Raw genomic sequence first — 23961 nt, 5'->3', positions numbered from 1 at the left:
ATGATATTTGCCTTTCGAGTAGGCTATAAATTCCCACTTGGATAGCTTTAAAACAATAGTATGTTACAAATAACACATTTAAAGGAGAATTCCGGTGTGATTTTGACCTAAAGTGTGTTGAAACATGATACGGAGTGTGAACGTATGTCTCATAGCTCATCTCGGCTTGTCCCCTGCAACTTAGAACTCTGGCACTAGTTAGCCAATGCTACCAACAGTTTTTCGTTGGGGGTGCCTCGGGCATCGGCCTAGCCATCAGATTCCAAAAGTTCATTCATTCAGTGGCTTCCAGTAGCAGCAACTGGAATCCATGCATTTCCACAGAATTATTTTTGGAATCTGACCCTTATCATACCTGTTTATTCGTACTCGACTTATCGTGACTAAATTCAAGATGGCGTTGAACGGTAAAATTCCTTAAGGTACTGTCTGTATAAATCGTCTTGTAAATAAACTACCAGTGCTTTTTCAAAGTTCTCAATGTCTCGTTTTAAATGTCAAGGCCCTCGGAAGTCTACCAATGAAGTATGGAGCTACTTTGAGCCTCGTAAATTGTATAAATCAGTGATTTATTTGCATGGCTAGGCCGATGCCCGAGGCACCCCCAACGAAAAACTGTTGGTAGCATTGGCTACGTCAGATTTCTGAGTGCAGGGGACAAGCCGAGGTGAGCTAAGAGACATACGTTCACACTCTGTATCATGTTTCAACACACTTTAGGTCAGGGGTCGGCAAGTAAATTTGGGCGCGGGCCAGTTATTTTACTTAGCCAATAGATGGCGGGCCAGAGGATAGGCTAATATTTAAACGCCGCTCCGGTGAATGACCTGTTAGTCAACAGGCATCTACACGGAGAATGGATAAAAATAACTCATGGAAAATAATGCTCTTGATTAACTCTGTTTTATGTCCCCTTTCATTATTGTGAATAGTAAGCCTAGGCTACAATAATTTTGGCAACGATAGACTGTTTAAAACGGAGCCTTGTTTATTTTAGGCCTAATTAGGCTACTACTTTGGATAGTCTATCTTACTTTTATTCTTAAATACTTGGTTGACCCACCTCCTGACATGACAATGTTACTATGCTTATTGTTTTCCTACAATAAATATTAGCGTGTAGAGTGAGGAGCGAACTACAGATATAAGTTAGGTGATCAAAAAGTCTAAAGCAGGAAGTTTTACCGCGAAAGTAAAGCCTATAAAAAGGATTGGAAATAATTAGTTTGCGTTCATCTTAGCCGGTTTCACAGATGCAAAGCCTGTATGTCTGATCTGCAATGATGCGTCACTGTTTGAAAGGAACGGCATTAAAAGACGAAGCGGCACCTTCAAGGTGGCCTATCCACTCCCGGCAGGGGCACAAAAGCGCAACATGCACTGGCAGAGGATCAGGGATCAAAGGACCGGATCATAGTGCGTCTGGTGTTCTTTCTCATATTTGTTTAAACCAGTGGTCCCCAAACTTTTTCTTCCGAGGGCCAGCTCACTATGCCTGGCTCCAAGAGAGGGCCAGAGACTCGGAGTAGTTATATCAGTAACCATAAATAGCTTAGTGCTGTGAACAACAGCAGTCTACCTTAGTTGAATATTCTATTACATTTAATCATAGGCTATTGCAATTTAATACCATTGTTAGCTGTGTTTATATTGTCATCATGCCATATCAGTGTAAAATGAAATAATGCTAATAAAAAAAATGTTTGCATTCCCAAAACTATTAGCAGGGAGTCCCAAAAGTATATTTTATTAAAAAATATGTGAACTCTGAATTCTGTGTCTTTACACACAAGTTGTGAATATCCTACAAATAATTTAATGAAGAATTAAGAATTTTATGAAGTGCTGAAGTGTTCTGAAATGACCACCATTCTAACTTAAAGTCACCTGATGAGAATTTTGTGAACTCTTTGTATGAACATTTGAACGAGTGAATAAAACATAGAAATAATTATCCCAGAAAGTCCCAGAAATATGACTTGAATAGAAGTTAGTTAGTTATTAACAATTAATTGATAAACTTTTAAAATACTTTGAGCACTGATGCAGTCAGCATAGGCCTCTTACATTGTTTGATGGCAAACGCAAAACAGCGCCAAAACAACCACCTGTGGACAAAATGAGTATTACATGTTTACTGTTAAGACTCGCCATAGAGAATGAATGGGGGAAATTGCGGAGGTTTTAGTTTGACGATGTTGTACTCCCGTGCGGGCCGGATATACTACGGACATGTTTTGGGGGGCCACCCAAAATGAGGTGGCGGGCCGTAGTTTGGGGACCACTGGTTTAAACACACGTGGTCTGATTGGTAAATTTTGTAAATGATTTAAAGAAAACTGGACTACAAGAATAATCTGGCGGGCCAAATAATATTGCTGGCGGGCCAGCTTTGGCCCGCGGGCCGCCTGTTGCCAACCCCTGCTTTAGGTCATATCACACCGGAATTCTCCTTTAAGGTCTATTTTTAAATGGTAAATAGTTACAAGCTCCAAATTATATTTAGTATTATAGACTTTTCTGCATATCTATTACATAGATAGATAGATAGATACTTTATTGATCCCCAGGGGAAATTCAAGGGCATTGAGCAAAATTACATTGAGCAAAACTTCCAGACTTCCAGCCATAATTTTGCACGGTAAACGGTATTTCATAATTAGGCCTACATATCTTTCCCTACTTCCCAGACCTACTGTAAATTCACATTTATTTACATTTACATTTATTAATTTAGCAGAGACTTTTAGCCAGAGTGACTTACATATGTCAATTATATTACAGAGTCCATTGGCCCTGGAGCAATACGGGGTTACGTGCCTTGCTCAAGTGCACAATGGTGGAAGCCAAGAATTGAACCCACAACTTTTCTGGCTACTGCATGCTAGCCTAGCTCCTTAGGTCAGACCACTCCTGAGAATGTCAGAACAGCTCTTTTAGCACAACATTGCCAGTTAAAATGCTACATAGTACATACTGCTGCTTTAAATGTGTCTGGGGAGGCCACTGCTACATAGAGTTGTTTTACAGTGTTTAATGCAAGTCCAGATTGACAACTGGTCCATCCATTCAGATTTATGATTTCTTTTTTTTTAGGCTACATTTTCCAAAGTGAAAATTAAACTATCATCTTGAATGGGAATTTGTGTTTTTTTTTAGTTAACATTCAAGCCTCTGTAACTCGTTGCCAGTACATCACACAGTCACACTGACTGTTTCTGAGAATTCTACTGGGTCTTAGCTTTCAGAAGAGGTCAAGCATTTGATGAGTATGTGGGAGCAGTGCCCTCCTAAGTAGATGATGTGCAATATCAGGCAAGAAAACTCAAAATGGGGCCATAATAACCACCCTGTTGCTGGCAATAGAATCATAAAGATCAGTTGCTAGTTTGACATTTGTAATTGTTCTTGCACATGAACTAGGCTGGTAGCTATCTATCCGTCAGTGTGGAATCTGGAAATAATTTAATTCAGAAAGAAATTATGACTTAAAGACTCACCAATTCCATTTAACTGCTTAGGCAAAGCCACTTCATTTCTTCACATACTGTAGCATAGGCTACCTGATCGAGCTAGGCAAGATAGCTTCTACAACATGTCAAAGTGACAATCCCTGTAAATGCACACTCTCTCCTGTGCCTCTGCTTCGCCGAATTTGAACACTCTAGTTTTGGCTCAACCAGCTATCCCTGCTCACTGAAACTGTGAATGTGATCGTTAGATCTTCACATTTTAATTATATTTTATTTACATTAAATTTTTGAGATCTGGTGTAAAATGAAATTATTATTCAGTATTATTCGGTAAAATGAATTATTATTACTACACGTTTGCCCTGCGCACATGATAGTTTGTCGTACCAGGGCCACGCCACTCGAGGAGGGGCCGCTCATTTACTCCCCTAAATTCAACATGAAGTGTGACAAGTGGAGAGTGAGGCTGTTGCTATATTGCAAATATAGACTTGGTTAACTAAAATTAACTTTGTTAATATATGCAACCGCATAGTACAGGCTGCTGAAGTGCCACAAGGGTGCAGCAATTGAATTTATATGAAAAACAATATATTTAAGCTCACAATATTCAGACTGGCCCAAAACGTTTAAAGGCCCATTGTGAATTCTCCCGCAGCTAGTGATTAGCCACTCCGGCTCTGAGTGTGTGTTTGTGTGTGTGTGTGTATGTGTGTGTGTGTGTGTATGTGTGTGTGTGTGTGTGTGTGTACGCTAACTTGCAGCCAAAAAAATCGCAAGATACCGGATCTCCTTTATAAGGGCAGGGATGGTAACTTTTTTGTAGGCGAACTTCAGAGATCTATAGGTCGCTCAGACACATGGGTGGACTTTATGTAACCAGAAGAGCTTCACAAACACACTGATATGCGTCAATTCAATATCGGTAATGGACAAAAATGTTTAGAAACGCTTTTCCACCAGGAAAAAAACTTGCATACTGCTTTTTCCTAATTCACTGGTTTTGTATGACCTGGATTATACATCTATCAAACATATTATGAATAAAACAACATGGTTATTCCGTTACTATGAGTTCTTACCGACATTTCAAGACCATTTATGCTGGGTCGGGATATTGCCATCGACGTACAACCAAGAATGAACGGTACAGAGACACCAAGTCATCGGGGGGGGGTCATTTTATAGCATTTTGATATGATGCATAGTGATGTTAATCCTAGGTTCTGGACAAAATAGCCTAGAAATCTAGACGCACCCTAGCGGCAGCAAATGTAATTTGCAACCAGGGTAGTCTAGCAACTGTCCGTTGGCTTGCAGGCTGGAAAAATTTAACTTCTATCAGGCCAATTACAGAGTCGGCGACGGTTCCGCATGAATTTCCTGCGACTTGAAAACAAAGAAGATGGCTGCTGCTGCTGGCGAACAGCGGTCTTTGAATCGCAACTCGACTTAAGCTTTTTTTAAATTGGCAAACTAGCCAACTAGCTCCGCTGGTGGGAAAATGCGTGGGACTATGAGTTGTAGCGCTATCCTATTGCGTGCAGAGAAAATTTGAAAGACAACCGTTTATCCCGCCCCTCGGATTGAGCAGTGCCAATGGTAAGTTCCCAGACCCTACATCTTTGATGTGGGTCTGGCCCGTCAGGCTAGGGCAAATTTATAATTGAGACAGATTTAAAAACATACCGGTAGTATAAAAATATAGATTCTGCACTAGACATATTGGTTCAATGCACACATGCATATGCAGACAGTGATCATCGGAATCTGAGCAGATATTAAAATGTGTCAGTTGCCGCAGCCCCCACCCCCTATGGATTAAATATAGTGTGATGTTACTCCCACTGGTAAGCATGACGGGGCATGGCCCCCCATGACCCTCCTTATACAAAGTCTCTACATAGTTCAAATTGTGTGATCTAGTTGTCTACATTTGACTGCTTCTATAATCCCAGCATTGGTTGTGACTACTTGGATCCCGATTATTGCATATCCAGAAAGTGAGGCATTTTCATTTATAAAGAAGAACAATATCCCATTTATCCTTGTATGCTCATAGAAAAGTGTATTTCTGTGTCCTTTTCTGATAAATAATGTAATTGGTGAATAAAACCCTCCATTCCATCCACCATTCACACATTAGTTTGTACCAATGTTTTAATCAGAAAAGACTGAATTGTTAGCCTGGCGGGCCATCCTATATCATTGAAATGTATAGTCTGGAATCGAACCATTCACCTCGCTTAATCCAAGGGGCGGGCAGAGAATTGTCTTTCAAACTGCCTAGGCATGCAATAGGCCAGCTTCACGACCATATCCGTATCCGATCGGGCAAAAACGGCAAATACATCCTTCTTCAAAAGGAATGACTTAAGTGCATTGTGTTGCTCAACTTTCAAAGAAAAGCACAAGTCCAACTCCTCCAAAGTTGACGCCAACGCCGATTCAAACAACCGCTCTTCGTTCGCCATAGCCACCTTCCTTGTTGTTCACCGTTGCAGGACTGTTGTTATCCTGTTAAGCCCGCCTTAAGACTCTCAAAATAGAGCACTGTGATTGGATGAAGTCCACGGCGTCAGCCAATAGAAATCCCTATGGTTTGATACTAGACGTACAGGCTGAGCAAATTACTTTGCCGCCGCTAGGGTGCGTCTAGATTTCTTGGACTTACTGAATGCCTCTGAAGAACAGAGCTTGGGGCATTTGTGTAATATGAAAATGCCTGGTGTGGCCACTCCTCCACCCCTGCCAGATGCAGTGATGACTCATCCCAAGTAAATGTACAAGATGAATGAAACTCTTTTTGGGTGCAGATGTGTTGAATTCAAGAGAAGTATTCTGGTATATTCCAAGAAATTATTCTGTATTGACAGGATCTAGAAAGGCCCTAGTGTTTCACATTCCATGTGTTATTCACATTCCATGTGTGCATGTGCATGTGTGTGTGAGAGAGAGAAAGTCCAAAACAAAGTCCACAACAAAGCATCCAATGGAAGGGTTGGGTGTGGGGGTAGAGGAAAGAGCTTGTAATGCCCATCCATACTACTGCCTGTAGGAAGAATATCCCACTTGCAAGTTCGGTGTATCCTACCCGCCGACCTTCAGTTTCAAGTCTCAGACATCGCGAGAAGCAGGATCAGTTTACATCCTGCATCCCCAGCACAGAGGCAGGCTAACGAAAAGCTAGCGATTGTTGCAAACATGTAATGGCAGAGCCGGCGAATAAGCAGCGAAAACCCTTGATGGAAGATGCAAAGAAAAGGAAAAGAGCTTCAGACCGAACGAGGGCTCGCACACGTATCGACGCGTACAGACAGACGGTAGGGGGAGCTTTGTAGAGAAAAAGCATCAGGCTTGCCTGGTATCCCTTTAACTGTAGAAATATATTTCTGCAACACTAACACATTCTGCTATGCCATACTGTCACAATTGCTTAACTAAACTATTACCGTCACCTCAGCCCCATACTGCATTTTTGCAAATTGTGTATATATGCCATTTTGTACATATGGGTATCTCATCTCAATCATCATGTCCAACAAAACAAACTGTAATGTTTGAGCCATGGCAGACAAATCCCAAATAATAATAATAAATAATAATAATAATAATAATAATAATAATCCTTCTAAAAACAATAGGGACTTGCGCCCTTCGTTGCTCGGGCCCTAATTAACAAACCTTCAGGAAGTATTATGATATGTAACAATGGGATACTATTTGATTGTGGCCAACCATTTTCAGGTAAGCACTCAACCATACCACAACATAGAAAAGCTGGCCTCCATTTTGATTTGCCCATTTCATTAATTATACCTGTAAGAGATCTTTTCTCTTATTCGTTTTAACATGTCCCCTGCACCAGCTTTCACAGGTGACCCATCAGGGCATCTCTTCACACTTGAACAGGCTGCGCTAATGGGCCTACATTCATGCTGGATGGCACTCCACATCAAACTCAACAACTGCTGTGCTAGAACAAGTCCATGGGGTTGAATTACACCCCTGCAATAACTTTTATGCCAAATCACACTCCACTGCGTTAAACACCACTGTTGGTGCTGCAGCTGACAAAAACAAGAAGCTGCCCCCAAAAAAGTTGCTACACATGCTGCAAATTCCCAATAGTAGGGGAGACAATCCCAAAACAAAAATTTTGGAACAGAAGCCATCGTGCCAAATGTACAGTACTAATTGGGAGCAAGCAGACAGTGGTGGAGGCATTGTGAGACAGCCATTACACTGTGTTTCCGAATGCTGCTACTAGTGAATTAGCATGATTTCCCTGAGAGTGACACATGAAATATTTACACGGCCTCGTCACACAGAAGAGCCAGTGGACCGAGAGAATCCAGTTAGGATCACTTGTGTGCAATTACAGCAGGAGACGTGGAGCCACCCAGATAGGGCAGGTGGAACCATGGAGGGAGAGCAGGATGGAGGGAGGGGTGAAGGAGGACATGAGGAAGACATGACAAATGGACAGACAGACAGACAGACAAGATTGGTTGTCAACAAGATATTCAAGAGTTGAGCAAAAGTGAGTGAGTGAGTGAGTGAGTGAGTGAGTGAGTGAGCAGTGGTGTAGTCTATGTGATACGCAGGTCTACTGTATACCCACTTAAACAGCATCACCATTTCAGTATACCCACTTAAAATAGGCAAGGATACATATTAACATTTGGGGTTGATCACAGTATACCCACTACAGCTAACTAGACTACACCACAGAGTGAGATAGAGAGAGAGAAAGAGAGAGAGAAGAAGGGCAGTTCGGGAGCAAATTCCTGGCCAATGCAGCACTTTAACGCACACTGGCCTGTTTAAATATTAAAGAGGACATACTTCAACACAGAGCTAAATAATGAAGACAGAGGGAAAGCGAGGAGCAGGGTGAAGAAAAGCAGGGCGACAGGGGGGAGGAGGGGAGGAGAGGAAACAGGGTGGGGTCCACTCATAAGGCAGGATATCTGAGCAGCTCCCCGGGTTTATACCATGAAACAGATATGACACACTTCAACACACCAAAAAGATAGAGGATATTTCTACTGAGCATACATACCCCACTGCACAGATAGAGACACAGATGGCTGGAAGGTTCTGGACATTTACACACGCATGCTGTACCATTACAATAGGTGTCGCACGTATTGGCAGTACTCAAAGCAGATCACTAGAACCAGCTGTACATTCAGCAGACAAAATCTGACAGACTAAATGTCAGTGTCAAATGCACATTCCATAGAGACACGAAGCAAGCGGCCCATGGGAGGAAAACTCTTTTCAACACATTTGTGGGGAGCACGGTTTCTCTCTCAAGCACTGGCAAAAAAAACTATCAAAGCTACCTGAATACTAGCAACAGCGGATGAACAGGCTGAGATCAGCAAAGGATAAAGTGTATATACCGGATTTAAGGAAGACTGCATAGAGTGAGCTAACATCAACATTGACCATTTCTTTGCAGCCTATATGCTCCTGGAATACAAATGAGGGCTCGTGTCTGCTACCCTGACCATGCTGTCCACAAATGCAGTCTATGCCCACAATCTGGACCCAAATACTAACTCTCTAGTCACCCCATGACCAATGCCAGGAATTATACACAAGGCTCATGGGAGTGACACTTGCCCAGTACTTAGGTCAAGCAACATGACATGTACTCTAGAAGAGACTAGAAACCTGACAAATTGGGAAGAATGACCAATGGAGTGTAACTGTAGTCACTGTGAGAAGATGCTGCTGTGTTGTCCTGATCAAACTGGAGACCTAGTGCACATCCCTATCAGTGGGTCACTGGATTACACACCCCTTAGTAGGAACCATGTCTCTCTTAAAATGATTGCTTAAAAAGTAGAGCTGAATGAAAAGGAATTGGCCATGCCAGCCATTTCTCATGGCTCCAACTGTCCAAACTCATAACACACCATTACATTTCTTTACTACTCAGTCATACGCATCGTACAATTATTTCCCATTGAGTCAATGCATGCTTTTTCAGGCAATGCATGCCTTACAGGCCGGACCACTCAGTGCCAAATTGAACCGCCTTGGCTGGAGGTTCTCAGTGCGGAACACAGACATTACGTTAGCGCTCTGGAGGACCAGCATGGTCCCCTAACGCTTCTGTCCACCAAAGACCAGACACCTCGCACTGACTCAGTGCAGCCTGGTTCCCATGGCAGACTGTGACTCACACACAGCCGTTGTGGCGGCCAACACTCCATCCGCGGAGATGCCCTCCTGGAGCTCCCTGCTCGGCTCTGAGCCGACACACCTCTCTCTAGCCCTGCCAGGTGCACCCCTGGCCCTTCAATTACATGTGTGATTAGTCATTTAGTAGACTTTCTCATAGCACAGTTTAGTGCGGCTTAGTAAATTACCAGTATATATTGCTCCGGGGTGCTGGATTGCTGCACTACACTTATGGGTGAAGTAGACAAGTAAACAAGATGACCATTACTAGCTGCAAGTTGGGTTGGGGACTGACTATTTGTGATCATGTTTTACTGCTTGTGAGGGAAGGGAGTCATTTTTGTAAGGTGTGATAAGATTAAATGACCAGAAAGTGCACCACAAACATCTACAACACAGTCTTGATGAAACAGTCCAGAACAGAGATGAAAATCGGCAACATGCCCCCACTACAGAACCAGTAGTCTTTCATACACTTGCACTGAAAAACAAAGGAGCAGGTTGATATACACAAGTTGCGTTAGCCTATTTCATCATAAGAATACCCTAACACGCACTGATAACTTTAAATTTAGTCTTCTGGGTGCAGATAATGGATCAATTCATGGATATCCATTAGGCGTTTCCATTCATTAGCTTTAGTGTGAGTATGGGTATTCGACTTCAGCAGCAGACAAAATTATGTCAACAGCTACCTGGGGGAATTTGCTTACCGTTGCGCTGTCTGGGGTGTCCCTCAAACGGGTATCGAGGTGGGGGTGGGCTGCCTCCCCCTCTGAGTCGCGCTGCAGCAAGAGCCGGTGAGGGTGGACGAATTCCTCAGCCACCGCGCTACTCTCCCCCCGCTCTTTCTCCGGGAAAACCCAGTCCCATACATTTGCATCCCGCGCCAAAGACTGGTCACTACCGTCTGTAACACAACAAGGAATAGATATTTTATTATCTAATGTTGACTGATTGTTGGTCCATTTACAAGCTAATCGGGTTTGTACAGTCTTGGGGATGGCGATGGACTACACTTTTCATGAACGGAAAGGACAATAACGTGTGGGCATTTTTTTTTTTTAAATAATTGGTTAAATATGTCTATTTCTTAAGATCTATTAACAATGTCAGCTTGGGAGCGAGTGTTCTGCGGCTAAAATGTGTTGATGCAGCAAATCTAGCGCAGCGACTGGGTCGTGCTGGCTCGCGAACAGCGGCGGGGTTTTGAGCGCTGCTCGGGGTTTGGCACCGAGGCAAGAACCCCCAGCTATGAATCTTTGTGCAAGAAAAACGATTACTGGGGCAAAAAATAAACTGTGTGAGGGGGAAAAGTGAAGGCGTAATAAGATTTGTTTTACGACGTCACCCTCCCTTTCTCTTATCTATTTGGCTCAACCTTTCCAGCCTTCTCCCGGCTCCCCCGGTCGCTTACCTGTCACGGAAAACCTCGCGCTCACTGCAGCAAACACAAGGCACCGCACTGCGAGCATCCTGTTCACATAGTCCCGTGCTCCCACATTGAGCAATAGCGCTGTGAAGAGGCGAATTCACGATGAAAAACGACAAACGACCGCTGCACAAGGAAAGGCGAAAAATGAGTAGCCTATCAAAATGCTGGTGAGGAATATCTGTTTTGGCGACCCTCCTCTCCTGTTTTACCGCTTAAAACCTATGCGGGCAGGCGCATTACGGTTAAATCTGAGAAGGGGTGGCGCTGCAGTTAAAAGAAAAATACATGGTAGTGAAGAATCGATCAATAAAGCATTTGTTGGTTAAACAAATGTGAAAATCAGTTACTTGGCAGGCGACATGCACGTATGATGGACATGTTGTTTGTAGGTTGTGTGTAGCCTATAAGTGTGCGTGAGTATGCGGTATGCGGAAACGCGGGTCAGTGGGAAAAATGAACGGCTCTGCGGTGGAGAGGGCACGTGGGACCTGGAGTACCCTCCCTCATCTGGCATCTTCCTCTATCTCCAAGCATCCCTTTTCCGTTGCCATGCAGCTCTCCGCCTTGACTTCAATGCGACAACCTGACACAGGCCTTCTAGAGAAGGTAGAGGAAGAAGTTGTTGACAGTAACAAGAAGATTGACTAGCTGACAGCTGGGCTCTACTTCACACCAGAAACACAGTAGAGAATCATGGTGTTGTGAAAGAACACAGAAACCAGGTCAGAAGAGTATCTCACTGAAAGGCTGAGTGGGTGTATGGGATGGGTTGATGTTAATTCTATACAATGTGTATTGCCATCTGATGGGTGTCTAGTCAAAGAGAACCATGTGATACACACACACACTATGGTTAAGCCAACACGAAAGTCAGTGTAATTTGGATAATTCTGAACTATACTATAAAAATGTAAGTGTCATGAAAGTGTGTGTGACTGTTTTTGAATGACCTAGCATTGCTGGATGGAGGTATCATTGTTACATCATAATAGTAGCTGGAGTAACACTGAACTCAAAACCCATTTTTTTCTCCCATTTTGGAATGAAACAGAGAGAGCACTGATTTTGAGTCCCCCCCCCCCTCTCTCTCTCACTTTCCCATTTCATTCAGTCTGCTCTCTGATGACACACAGCAAAAAGGTATAAAATATTCAGCGAGCTTCTGCTGAAACACTCAGACAAGCTCCATTAGTGTGGCAAAAGGCAGTTTGACAGATGCACTATAGTGCGCGCGCGCACACACACACACACACGCACGCAGACACAACACACACAGATACAACAGAGATGTTGGGCACTCATTGATCTCATTGTTACATCCTTGCCAAAAATGTTGAGGCAGTGACAATGATCAAAGTCAAAGTCAGCTTTATTGTCAATTTCTTCACATGTTCCAGACATACAAAGAGATCGAAATTACGTTTCTCACTATCCCACGGTGAAGACAAGACATATTTGACCAATTTTAAGTCCGCAGACAAACATAACATTCAAGTAAACAAAAAAAGTAAGTAAATAAGTAAATAAGAGGGCACATATAATAATGAAAAAAATAAGAGCAGCAAAATTTTGTCCAAATTGTGCATAGACAGTCAATAAAATACTAGTGCAAATACTGTAAAATACTATAAAATACTGTTTGACCTAAGTAATAAAGAAAGTGGCATAGTGGTGCAAGTTATGTAAGAATGATGAAAAGATGAAGGAGGTTCCTCTTTGTCCCCTCTCTCTGCATTACTCTCTCCACATTACTCTGAGGGGAAAAAGAGTCCACATTACTCTGAGGGGAAAAAGAGTCCACATTACTCTGAGGGGAAAAAGAGTCCACATTACTCTGAGGGGAAAAAGAGTCCACATTACTCTGAAGGGAAAAAGAGTCCACATTACTCTGCAGGGGAAAAAAGAGTCCACATTACTCTGAGGGGAAAAAAGAGTCCACATTACTCTGAGGGGAAAAAAAAAGAGTCCACATTAAGGGGGAAAAAGAGTCCACATTACTCTGAGGGGAAAAAGAGTCCACATTACTCTGAGGGGAAAAAGAGTCCACATTACTCTGAAGGGAAAAAGAGTCCACATTACTCTGAGGGGAAAAAGAGTCCACATTACTCTGAGGGGAAAAAGAGTCCACATTACTCTGAGGGGAAAAAGAGTCCACATTACTCTGAGGGGAAAAAGAGTCCACATTACTCTGAGGGGAAAAAGAGTCCACATTACTCTGAAGGGAAAAGCACTTCCTTGGCTCAGTCCCCTGATGGATGTGGCAGTCGGGCAACATTGCCAGATCGCTTTATCAGATGCATACAGTCACTGGGCGACTGACAGAAGGCAGTCCTTTGCAGTCAATAGCCCACCAGGAAGGTGAGATGATAGAGTTCAATTTGTCATGTCTTTCTTTTTTACTAAAGATCTAGCGGCCATGTCATGTCATTAACAATTTATCGGGTGGTCCCTGAGAATGAGGTCAGTTTCAAGCATCTTCTCCATCCATGAGAATGTTATTGTCTGCATGTTGTCCAGTCAACACAGTTTGCTCAAGCTCAACAGATTGAGGTGCTGATGTCCAACATCTTCTGTCATCTACCGTGTTTAACATACTAGCCTTGATGGAAGTCCTTAATTTTCTCAGTCCATTTCTGGAAGATTACCGGTTTCTATTCCAAAATGGTTGCTTATTTGGTGGCTTAACCGAGCAACCGTCTTTGCAGAGAGTAATCACATTCTTTTAAAAAGCATGTTATTGCCATGTTATTATCAGATGCTCCTTTCATCAGTCATGTACATGTACAGTCATATGTATAAACTTTTCTCTGTGTGGTTACTGTAGGGAGTGGCTGTAAGTACTGTGCATTGTGAGCATTATCATATTAGGATCCATTAGGCCGACGCAAGATCAATAATAACACTATTCTAAAGTTATATACCAATGGTTGCCCAGTAATTTCTCCTCTGAGCCAAAGTCTAAGAGCATACCGGGAAAGTGTTAAGGATTTTCTATCCAGACTGGACTGGTCAGCATCGAGTCTGGTCAGTTTAAAGGTGCAGGTTGCAGAGGAGCAGGGATCCAAACTGTTTGTAAACAACACACAACCAAGATATGGGAACCCATGAGTAAATGAATACTAAAGGTCTGGGACAACAATATATTGTTCCATATGGACCCAAGATTTGTACAGTACTTCTACATAGCCATAATAATCAGGCGCTTATGAAGTTGCTGCAGCAGTTAATGAACTTGAAAGTCTTGAGGGGCCTCATGTCGCTCCTCATGTAAAAACACTCTATTGCCTGAAAACTCCAACTTTCATACCCACTCATTCCCAATGTGTGTCGGACAAAGCCCTGACTCTTTCTGCTGCCAAAATATTGTGCATTTCTGTGGCTTACTGTATGAGCAGGCCTACCTCAATGCATTGTCCTCAGCAACTGCTGCATGTCTGGGAATTTGTCAGTAATATGCTGCCCTCTGCTGTGCAACCAGATGTACTACATGCACTACCTTCTGCAGTGACAATCAAGCTGTCAGAATAAAAGTTTATTTTCAAAGTCATATGGATCAGAATTCCCATCCATTTAATTAGTTTCAAACAAACTTGTTGATGTTTTGACTGGATCTTTCTGTGTTTGTAGATTGAGTCTGTCTGCCCCGGCACTTTTACAGTTTTGGTAAGAACATTTTTTTGAGTTTATTTACAGGTCTAACTTTATTTTGTGTTTATTTACAGGTCTAACTTTAACATGCTTCCAAACCATAACAGTGAAACTCCCCTTATTATGGAAAGTACCCACCTATTAAAACATCAGTTGGTCTGTTTTGTTGTAAGATCAAATTTAATTATCTTATTCCTGTCTAACTTTGTCTTATTTGACTTGGCTAACTAGGCTACATATTCGCCTTCCAGCGGCCATTGTAAGCCAGAAGTAGCCTACTGGGTACACTTGCCATCACAACTCAGTCCAACTGGCGGTAATGCACTGCGTTTGCAAACTGACACAAAAAAACTAACAGAAGAAGGGTTCGTTGGCCATAGACAAAATAAATGGACACAGGAACCCCATAGACGTCGACAGAGACAAATGAAGTCAATTCGAACCACTTTTCTGGTGATGGCTTGTTGTACTGTGCAGCTGCTGCGCAGCCTCAAACTGAGCTTGACGACGTAAATGGGACGTGAGCCACCTGTCTGAAATGTGTATCTCTTCTGGTAGCTGCGCCAAGAGAAATCTGAATCAAGTGTAGATAAATAAATAAACCGTTAACCGTGATTGAAATTAAGATTTTTAAGAGTTTTCCCCCTATGAATATAGTTATACCTCGTTACCCCAACTTCATTATTTAACTACATATAGGCTACTTTTCCTAAAATATCCTAGTTGTTCGTGGATAAAACAACCAAAGGCGACTTTGGTTGTTTTCGATTCAATATTTTTAAGAGTGTATCAGTCTGCCCTGGCACTTTTACCGTTTTGGTGAGAAAATGGAATCTTAAATAGCCCCATCTCCACTTCTTGCGGATATAAATACATACTTTCCTTGTAACTTTCTGTCAGTGACGTGCAGTGGAACACTCAAGGTGTCAATTAAATTTGATACGTTACTCCCGTGTCAGTTTCATCCCAAAATTCCAAGTTAACCATGCACCATAGTGTAAAACATTATATATGAGGTACTCCAAAACATGACAATTTCAGGCATTCTCACTATCTGAACTTCCTTGACACCTCTCTGATGACTTAATTGATCCAATCAGCATCAAGGCCATGTATTTTCCCACCTGACTCATCACATCAAGTTATTCATCAGGTGGAAGCCAGCCACGCTGATTCACACGAGCCTTTAAAAGTAGATAAGCATACTTATGGTAGGTCACTATCAAAACGAGGTGAGTGTGAAAATAATAAATACAGAAGAGGGGAGAAAATTCAAGCTGGTTTAGGTAAGTGTGCGTCTTTAACATTAGAAACGGATTTCCTTATACTTGCCTAACGTCAAAGTACGATTTTGAGGACAGTGACATTGTTAGTTTGTTCGAAAAAGCCAGTAAGGTTCTGATGATGAATGGAGTTAGCGAAAACAAAGTAGACCCGGTCCCACGGATGCAGCTTTTTAATTGCATGCACGCGGATTGTGGAGCTACTTTCACTCGTCAGTGGCGTTTAAAGGAACACGAGACCACGCATACTGGTGCGGTAAGTTTTTAATTTGTGAATGAGACTTTATGGTAGGATGATGTAGGCCTAGTGTGTTTAGTCTGCCATAACAGTTTATTATTATCGCCCATGTAGATAGTTTGGGCCTAGACTAGGCGTACTAGTTATCACATTGGCAAACCCAATCTCATACCCAGAGACCAGTGCAATGTAAGGTGGCAGGTTGCGGACGAAGTTTCTCGCGCGCATCTCACCTGAAACACCATGCTCTTCAACACGGCGGAGTGAAAAAGTTCAAGTGGGTTGCCTTAGAGATGTTACTCTTTTTACATAGGGACTGATGTGTATGTCCACAACTAATTCCCAGATGTGTCTGTAGGTGTGGTGTTACTACCTGTGGAAAGGGTTTCCTCTTCTCAGACAAACTGAAAAGGCACCTTCGGTGTGCGCATGGTCAGAAGGATAAGTACTTCAAGGTATTTCCACAAGATGTCATTGCAGTGTAATTTTATTCAGAGTCGCGGTTAATATTATTTACGTCTAACTTTTAGAGCTGTTTCTCGTCAAGATTACGGGCGCTTCGCAAAAGGTTTTCTTTCTAATTAATAATTGTGTGACTATTTTGCAATGTGCACAATATAACCAGCCTACCGTGACCCAGATTTGTTGTGTGTGTTCAGTGCAACCTTGCGGGATGCACGATGACCTTCCTTAAACGTCGTGCTCTCAAACTTCACCTGAACACGCACGGAATGATTTCATTTAAGTAAGTCAATTCTACGTCTAATCCTCTCTGCCAATCGAAAACGTCAAGACATCCTAGCCATACTTTGAAATGCAGATTTTGTAGGCCTACTCCCTGAACCCCCCCAACAGCTGCTGAGACTGCGAGTGCGCATGCTGAAATTGCAATATCTTGCAGGTGTTCCAAGGACGGGTGCCTGATGAAATTTTCTTCCCATATAGCCCGTAAGGCTCACGAAAGAACACATGCAGGTAGGGTTAAGTTACTTTTAAACTGTCTATGAACTTATTCTTTTTTTTATTTATTTTTTGCTGAAGCAGATTTGCATTTTTCTACTTTAGGTTACACCTGCCCCAAATCTGACTGTGAAGTGACACAGAAGACATGGGGGAAGATGCTTAAACACATGGCCGGACACCAAGGTGACCTGCACTTCTAATTGACTAGTTGCACGAAAGGCTCTCGGTGAGCTCGTTTGTTTCCTGTGGAGCCAGGTGTATTTGAACCTGCCACTATTCTGAATGTAATTGGTGTCTTCACGTCAATCTTTATCGTAATGTGCTGATTCACAACCAAGTGGAGGTGTCGGGGTTTGATGCTGTTTGACTCGAACCAATCACAACATCCACCGCTGTCCTTCTCTCTCCGACCACCACTTCCTTTCCTACTTCTCCCAGACGAGGTGCACTCTCTCTGGGCTTCCAGTGTGCGTCCTCTCCCTCCCTGCAGCTTAACTGGAGCTGCTGCTGTAAGTGGCAAAACTGCCTCACTAGTACACGGTATTCCATCTGCTGAGAATCTGGGCCACCTTTTTGCAGGCCAAGCTTTTTTTTTTTTTTTTTTTTTTTTTTTTTTTTTTTTAAGTCTTTCCTTCCTCAGTCCCCCCTCCACCCTTCTGTGCTCTTTGGAGGTGGTTGTAGGACATTAACAGTCTTCTCCCAATGCTGCCACCACCCCCTTACTTCTGTATTTGGAGCTTGAAGTACCACATTACTCCCACACATGAGTAATGTCCTGTCTGGAGCTGCTCCCTTGAGTTTTGTGTGTGTGTTTGATTAACTAGATTAAGAGCGTACGTCCTGTGCTGAAAGTGCGGGTCTTTGGATTAAGACCATTGAACTGTTGTTGAAGCGTATTGTGGGAGTAATTAAGCGAAGCCTCTTGTATTGATAATGTGCAGTGCCACTGCTTTGTCCATGCAAATGTGCTCATTAAAAGCAGATGCAGCAGGCCTGTCTCGACAGGACAGCACAGCAAACTCCCTCTGTCCTTCACCCTTTTTCTCTCAAGCAAGGACAACATTCAAATGATGTATTGCTGCTGTCGCACAGTGTTTTGACATTCTACTACTGTTGAGAAGTAATAGGGGGGCGCAATGTGTTTTTTCCAAAACATGTATGAAATGAGGTGTAATTGGAGATACAGGGACATGGTGATTTGTTAGATGATTCTTTTGAGGGGGACATTATTACCATTTCAATAGGAAAATGATAACTTTGACAGACAAGGACATTTGTAATTGAACTCTAACCTTTTCTCCTCCTCCTCCTGGCGTTTCATTCTCTTCCTGTGCTGCCCCTCCCTGTTGTCTCCCTGTCTGTCCGTGTCTCTCCTGTCTCCAGTGGTGTTGCCGTGCCCCGTGTGCAAGAAGCAGTTCAAGAAGCGTGACTCCCTGCGCCGCCACAAGCGCACGCATGCGCTGCAGAAGCCCGTGCTGCTGTGTCCGCAGCAGGGCTGCCAGGCGTACTTCTCCACCACCTTCAACCTGCAGCACCACATCCGCAAGCAGCACCTGCAGCTGCTACGCCACCACTGCTCCTTCCCTGACTGCGACCGAGCTTTCGCCATGCGGGTGCCTACCTTACTTTCTGGGATTGGTGGCATTTTTAAAAAATGGTTTCTGTATGATAATCCGTCTTATAATTTTGGTGAAGGTTATTATTGATGGTGGTTCTGATGCAAGTTGCTTTGGATAAAAGCCTCCACTGAGTAGTCAATACAGTCTGACTTGAGGAAAGGCAGAGATGCAAAAAGGCCATTTAACTGACCGTTTGAGGGATTCAGGCGAGCAGTTTACTGGACTTATTAGTTTCCTGCATGATGCCAGTGTTCAGTTCAGGCTGAATTGATGTGCAGGTGAAATAATGGGCAGTACAATCAAAATGTAGCCTCTAGCGTTTCTGATTTTACTGACATCTGAAGCTTGTGTAAGTCGACTGGCTCCAATCCTTTAGATTGTATAGTGCTGCCACATTTTCTTATTGATGCTGCTACATTTCCAGTCAATCCAGATGTCTGTTGTAAAAGGGTGAATTTCAATGAGTTGCTCACTGTGTAATGCTAGCTAGGGAAGCAAATAGATTATTATTTCTGAGCTGGCTGGTATTTGCCACTAGGGTGTGTGTGTGTGTGATTATTCACCCATGTCAGTCAATTCTCTCCCCTTGCCTTAAAGGAACCATATGTAAGATTGTGGTGCAACCACTTTCAAATGACTGTAGAGTGGTGTATCCCCTCCCCCTGACTCGAGGTTGCCAACCCGAATGCCGAAACACTACTGACTTTGTGATTAGTAGATAGGTCCAGGGTGGCGCATCAGGCCAAAACACATCAACATCAGTTAGGGGCTGCAACTTCACTTTTTAAATGACAATATCCTGGCCGAACTACTGTTGTCAGTGATGGTGAAGTATTTGATATTAACATGATTTCTTAATGTCTAGTGACCTATCAGGGCCATTTTATGATTAATTGTAATACATTTCTTACATACGGTTCCTTTAATGCCCTCTCTTCTATCTCAAAATGCGCTCCAGTTGGCAATTAATTTACTCCCGTGTCCACAAAAATGCCATTACCTCTCTGGGCTTTGTGTGCAGGCCGCTTTTGCAAATTGTCTGTAGTCACAGGGAAGTCCATGTCTCTTCAGCATTCAGTTGGTTTAATTTGTTTTGTTCCTTAATACTGGGCTCTCTTGCTGAGAATTGTTTGCCGGGGGGGGGGTTGCAAAATGGAAGTAATTCCATTTCTCAAATGACAGCTTTTGTATTATGAGCATAGAGTGATGCTGAAATATTAATCATTTTTTGTTTTGGTCTGCAAGCTGAGCATGGAGGGAATTTACCTGAAGTAGTGCATAGGGTTGTTGCTTGTGAATTTCTGTTGAGACTTTTATCTTGGACATGGTACACAAGTGCTGGCCTACTTAGAGGCTGATTTCTGTGTTAACATATTTCAATATGTGAAGATTTGTTTGTGAAGGACTCATGTTTGGCTAGTCTATTAGTCTCCATGTAAGACTGGTTCATGTTCTACTGCGTGTGTGTGTGTGTGTGTGTGTGTGTGTGTGGCTGCTCCCTGACCCTCTTTGTTCTCACAGGAGAGTCTGACGCGACACTTGCTCCACCATGACCCAGATGTTGCCAGGCTCAAGGTAAGACCTATTACTGTCTTCGCTCTGAACAGTTCAGTTCAGTCTCCTCCATCCTGTAGTTATTGGAGTGCTGCTACATTTAGTGTAACATTGTAATGCACCGGTTTCAGCGTGATGGAAGTGTCTGGATTAACGTTTCTTGACCGGTTCAATTGTTGTACTCCATTTCACTTGAGATGCAGTGAGTTTCAGTCTGGCCTTGAGGTATATGCCAATTTTGGAGGCTATACATTTCTTTGACCCCATTTTCCTTAATAACCTACGGAGTTGGGAAGTGATGCTTTCGAGGACACTCTGCAATCTGCACTCTCAGGCTTTCAAGTGTGACACCCAAGTCCCTTAGATCAGAGCCCAGGGAGTAAATCTGTTGTGGTTCCTGCAGTAAGAATGACACTAGCATAGGTGGCGCTCTAGAATCTCTTCCCATGTGCACCAGTGAGTAATGACCCCTTATCCTCTAGAGGTCATAGCATGGCAGTTGCAATGTTAAGGTCAATGGTGCATTAGGCATGTCATCCCAGCCTTGTTTATCAATAAGTGGAGCTAGCAAAATATTAAATTCCATCTTTTCTGGTTTGATCTCTCTCTTGATGGGTTGTCTATTCCCTTCTATGATGGTGTGATCTAAGACCCTGTTTACACGAAGGGAAAACGCAGATATTTCCTTGCGGTTTGGCCTCTTGTTTACACCAAAACCACGTTTTTATCACAGAAAACGATTATTTCTAAAACCTCCGAAGTGGAGATTTCTGATGACGCCGGTTATGTGCTGCCGTGTCAACAGGGATAAACGGCGTTTTGGCTTCTTAAACGTCACATTATGCGCCAGAAAATCCTTAACGTCATGTGAGCGCCTGATGTTTACAGTTTCTTTGGCTACTGATCAGGATTATCATGGATGGTGTTAAGGTGCTACTAATTTTTACTTTTGTGCAAACATTTCTGGCCTGTTTGCATTTGCAACAACTGCTCTACATGGAGGAGCAGAAGCGAAGGATCACATGGAGGTCAGCATTTTTACTGCTCGTGTTAGTCGTTGGTGTCGATTCTGAGGATTTTGCTTGGCCAGCATGGCTTTATTCCTTTCCCTACACTGCCACCCATAGGTTTGGCATAGTTATTATGGCGCTCGACAGCGTATTTATGCGGGTTGATGTAAATGACAAGTTTTTTGAAAACAATGTTGTGTGCACGATGTTGTTATTGAAAACGGTGGGGGGGAAATATTCGTTTCTCTAAAAACCCGGCTATGTGTAAATCTGGCCTAAATAGAATAAATGGTTATTGCCGTTTTGAAAATGATCTCTAATTAGCGGAATATGCAAGTAGGATACAGGAGGATGCTACTAATAGTTTCTGAGGTCCATTATAGTGAGGCTATTGGTCAGTTGGTAAATATCTGAAGATGGCAGCTGTTTACTGTTTTCTGATCAAATTCTCAGCCAGTCACATTGTAAAACTCGCAGCCCGTCCTAAAAGCCCAATAGTTGTGTACTGGCACAAATGTCATGTGAAATGATGTGTGATGGGGCGTGGAATGATTGCCACCAGTGTTCATTTCCATCCAAATGACACATGCAGATGAACATGAATGTTGGTGTTAATGTCCTTGCTGAAATGCATTTTCCAACAGGCCCCAGTGATTAGCATACGCAGCCACAGAATTGTCTTAATGTCGTCCATTTTAGGTGGTGTTGGTGCCACTTTACCCTCAACCCTAACTCACCGGAACTGACCTGGTCATTTTGTTCTCCCTCAACCCCCAACTCACCAGAGCTGACCTGGTCATTCTGTTCTCCTTCCCCCAGCGGCGGCAGCGGCGCTCCAGTAAGAGCTGGCAGAAGCGCCTGGACGGCCATGGGCAGCATGCCCTGGTGGAAGAGGACCTGCGTGGCCTGTTCGCCCTGCGCATGCGCTTCTGTCGCCGTGCCAAGCTGGAGGCCAACCTCTCGGGCCTCTTCAACGAGCGCAAGGTGCCACACCGCATCGATCCAGAGACCAACCTGCGCGACCTCTTCAGCCTGAAGCCCCCACGCAGTGTGGAGGTCTCTGTTGAAGACAAGCAGGGCTGATCTGGTGCCTTATTCATAATTTATTTAAATTGTTTTTTGTTTTATTTTAGTTTGCCTTAAAACACCTGTGATGGAGTAATGTAAATATGTCTTTTTGTTCTTAATATGCCAAATGTGGCTTTCTATATTTTGTGAAATGTGGCTCTGTCAAAGCTTGTGTAATTGACTTGATATTTTTGTCGACTTCAGTTTTTGAAAGTGTTACGACTTGTAATTCATTGTTTTATTTCAGTATAAAAGTGTAAATTTATGTTCTGGAATGTAATATTGGCAACTCATTCCAGTTTCCTTTGTCAAAAGACTTGGTTGTAAATATACATGTAGTATACATTTCAGTTGCTTGTTCTTGAGCCAATCTAATAAAATAACCAGTGGAACTGCTCTTGATTCGTTATTCGTTACTCCAAGTGTACAAATGTGTGTAGATTTGCATGTGAATAATGTAGCCAGCAGAAGTGCGCACCAGCAGTTTCCCACCGCTGGTGAATCCTCTCAGTACGTGATTGGTCTGACGAGACCATGAAGTGTTTGACTCCTCCGAGCCTTTTAAGGGTGTGTGCAGTGGAGAGCATGGGGATGAGGCACTTCAAAGCCCCGTCAGGCCAGCAGCGATGGTGCCTTAATGTTTTGAGTGTGTGACGCTAAGGTTTGATGTGTGCCTCGGCAGTTACACTTTTTTCAGGGCATGCATCCTCAGACGTCATGAGAATCTTTACCCGGGAGAGAGATGTGGGCTATATAATGACCTCATAAACCTGCCAGAGTGAGGAAGATGAGCAGGGCAGTGTAACTCAAATACCCTCACAAATCAATGGCGAGTCCATAAAAGTTAATGTCGAAGCGACAGATTTGTTGTAATGTTTGAATGCATTATGTTTCACTGAAGAAAAGGTATTGTAACCATGGTAACTTTGCCTCACCCGTTTGCTGTCTATAATAAATGCACCAAAATGAAATGCCGTCTGGCTTTCTCTAGGCTTTGCTGCATGATTTTTTTTTTTTTTTTTTTTTTCCATGGCCAACCAACACACAAGGCCTGTGATGACAATTTGATAAAATGGAACATGTTTTTTTATCCAAAGCTCTGTGGCTGTAGGCTTGAGTGGGGAGCAGATGTTCCCACCCTGTTCTGGAGGCCATCTGAGACTTTGTGGAGAATACCACCCCATTTCAACTGATGTCACTATACTGCCCAGTGTCTCTACTGACCTTCACCATGATCCACCTGTCCACCTTGTCTGAAGAACACATGTGCACCCCTTCACACTGTACATAGAGGTTTGAATAATCAAACTTTGCGTAGTGCCCTTTCATGCCACACAAAGTGCTTTCCAATGGGGGAGCTACAAAAGGTCAAACACGACCATAAATACAACATGCAAACATAGAGGACCACATGATGCAAGACCTGGCAGAATGGAGGGACCATGAAACACACTGGTGTAAAAAAACAAATA

The 23961-nt window shown here is 43.1% G+C and overlaps 2 protein-coding genes across 5 annotated transcripts in view; one reads left to right on the top strand and one right to left on the bottom strand.

The window, feature by feature from the left end:
* LOC125295968 (disintegrin and metalloproteinase domain-containing protein 11-like) overlaps positions 1 to 12014 on the bottom strand; it is a 38671-nt gene extending 26657 nt beyond the window's left edge. For both annotated transcript variants that reach the window (XM_048245557.1, XM_048245558.1), the window contains exons 1-2: positions 11089 to 12014; positions 10385 to 10581 (exon numbers count right to left, since the gene is read on the bottom strand). In XM_048245557.1, coding sequence (XP_048101514.1) covers positions 10385 to 10581; positions 11089 to 11146 — 255 coding nt within the window. In that variant the 5' untranslated portion in view covers positions 11147 to 12014. The remainder of the gene's footprint in view (positions 1 to 10384; positions 10582 to 11088) is intronic.
* Positions 12015 to 15958: 3944 nt separating this feature from the next.
* Positions 15959 to 22886, top strand: si:dkey-208k4.2 (P43 5S RNA-binding protein-like). 3 transcript variants are annotated; one of them, XM_048246516.1, is made up of 10 exons: positions 15959 to 16040; positions 16142 to 16293; positions 16452 to 16552; positions 16634 to 16730; positions 16935 to 17020; positions 17177 to 17250; positions 17341 to 17421; positions 18622 to 18851; positions 20379 to 20432; positions 22241 to 22886. In XM_048246516.1, exons 2-10 carry the CDS (start codon positions 16156 to 16158, stop codon positions 22502 to 22504), a joined length of 1125 nt encoding a protein of 374 aa, XP_048102473.1. In that variant the 5' UTR covers positions 15959 to 16040; positions 16142 to 16155; the 3' UTR covers positions 22505 to 22886. The 3 variants fall into 3 exon arrangements, with proteins under 3 accessions (XP_048102473.1, XP_048102472.1, XP_048102474.1); XM_048246517.1 differs by having other exon boundaries at positions 15987 to 16040; positions 16146 to 16293; XM_048246515.1 differs by having other exon boundaries at positions 15961 to 16293.
* The last annotated feature ends 1075 nt before the right edge of the window (positions 22887 to 23961 follow it).

The sequence above is a fragment of the Alosa alosa genome, chromosome 6 (genome assembly GCF_017589495.1).
Source record: "Alosa alosa isolate M-15738 ecotype Scorff River chromosome 6, AALO_Geno_1.1, whole genome shotgun sequence".
NCBI classification, from domain to species: Eukaryota; Metazoa; Chordata; class Actinopteri; order Clupeiformes; family Clupeidae; genus Alosa; species Alosa alosa.
The sequence above is the reverse complement of the archived record's forward strand: the minus strand, read 5'-3'. Positions and strand labels throughout refer to the sequence as shown.

Coding starts and splice junctions, on each gene's coding strand:
- si:dkey-208k4.2 (XM_048246516.1), top strand. CDS start 16,156: ATGATGAATGGAGTTAGCGAAAACAAAGTAGACCCGGTCCCACGGATG. Junction 16,731..16,934: donor AGAAGGATAAGTACTTCAAG/GTATTTCCACAA, acceptor GTGTGTGTTCAG/TGCAACCTTGCGGGATGCAC. Junction 17,422..18,621: donor ACACATGGCCGGACACCAAG/GTGACCTGCACT, acceptor TCCTGTCTCCAG/TGGTGTTGCCGTGCCCCGTG.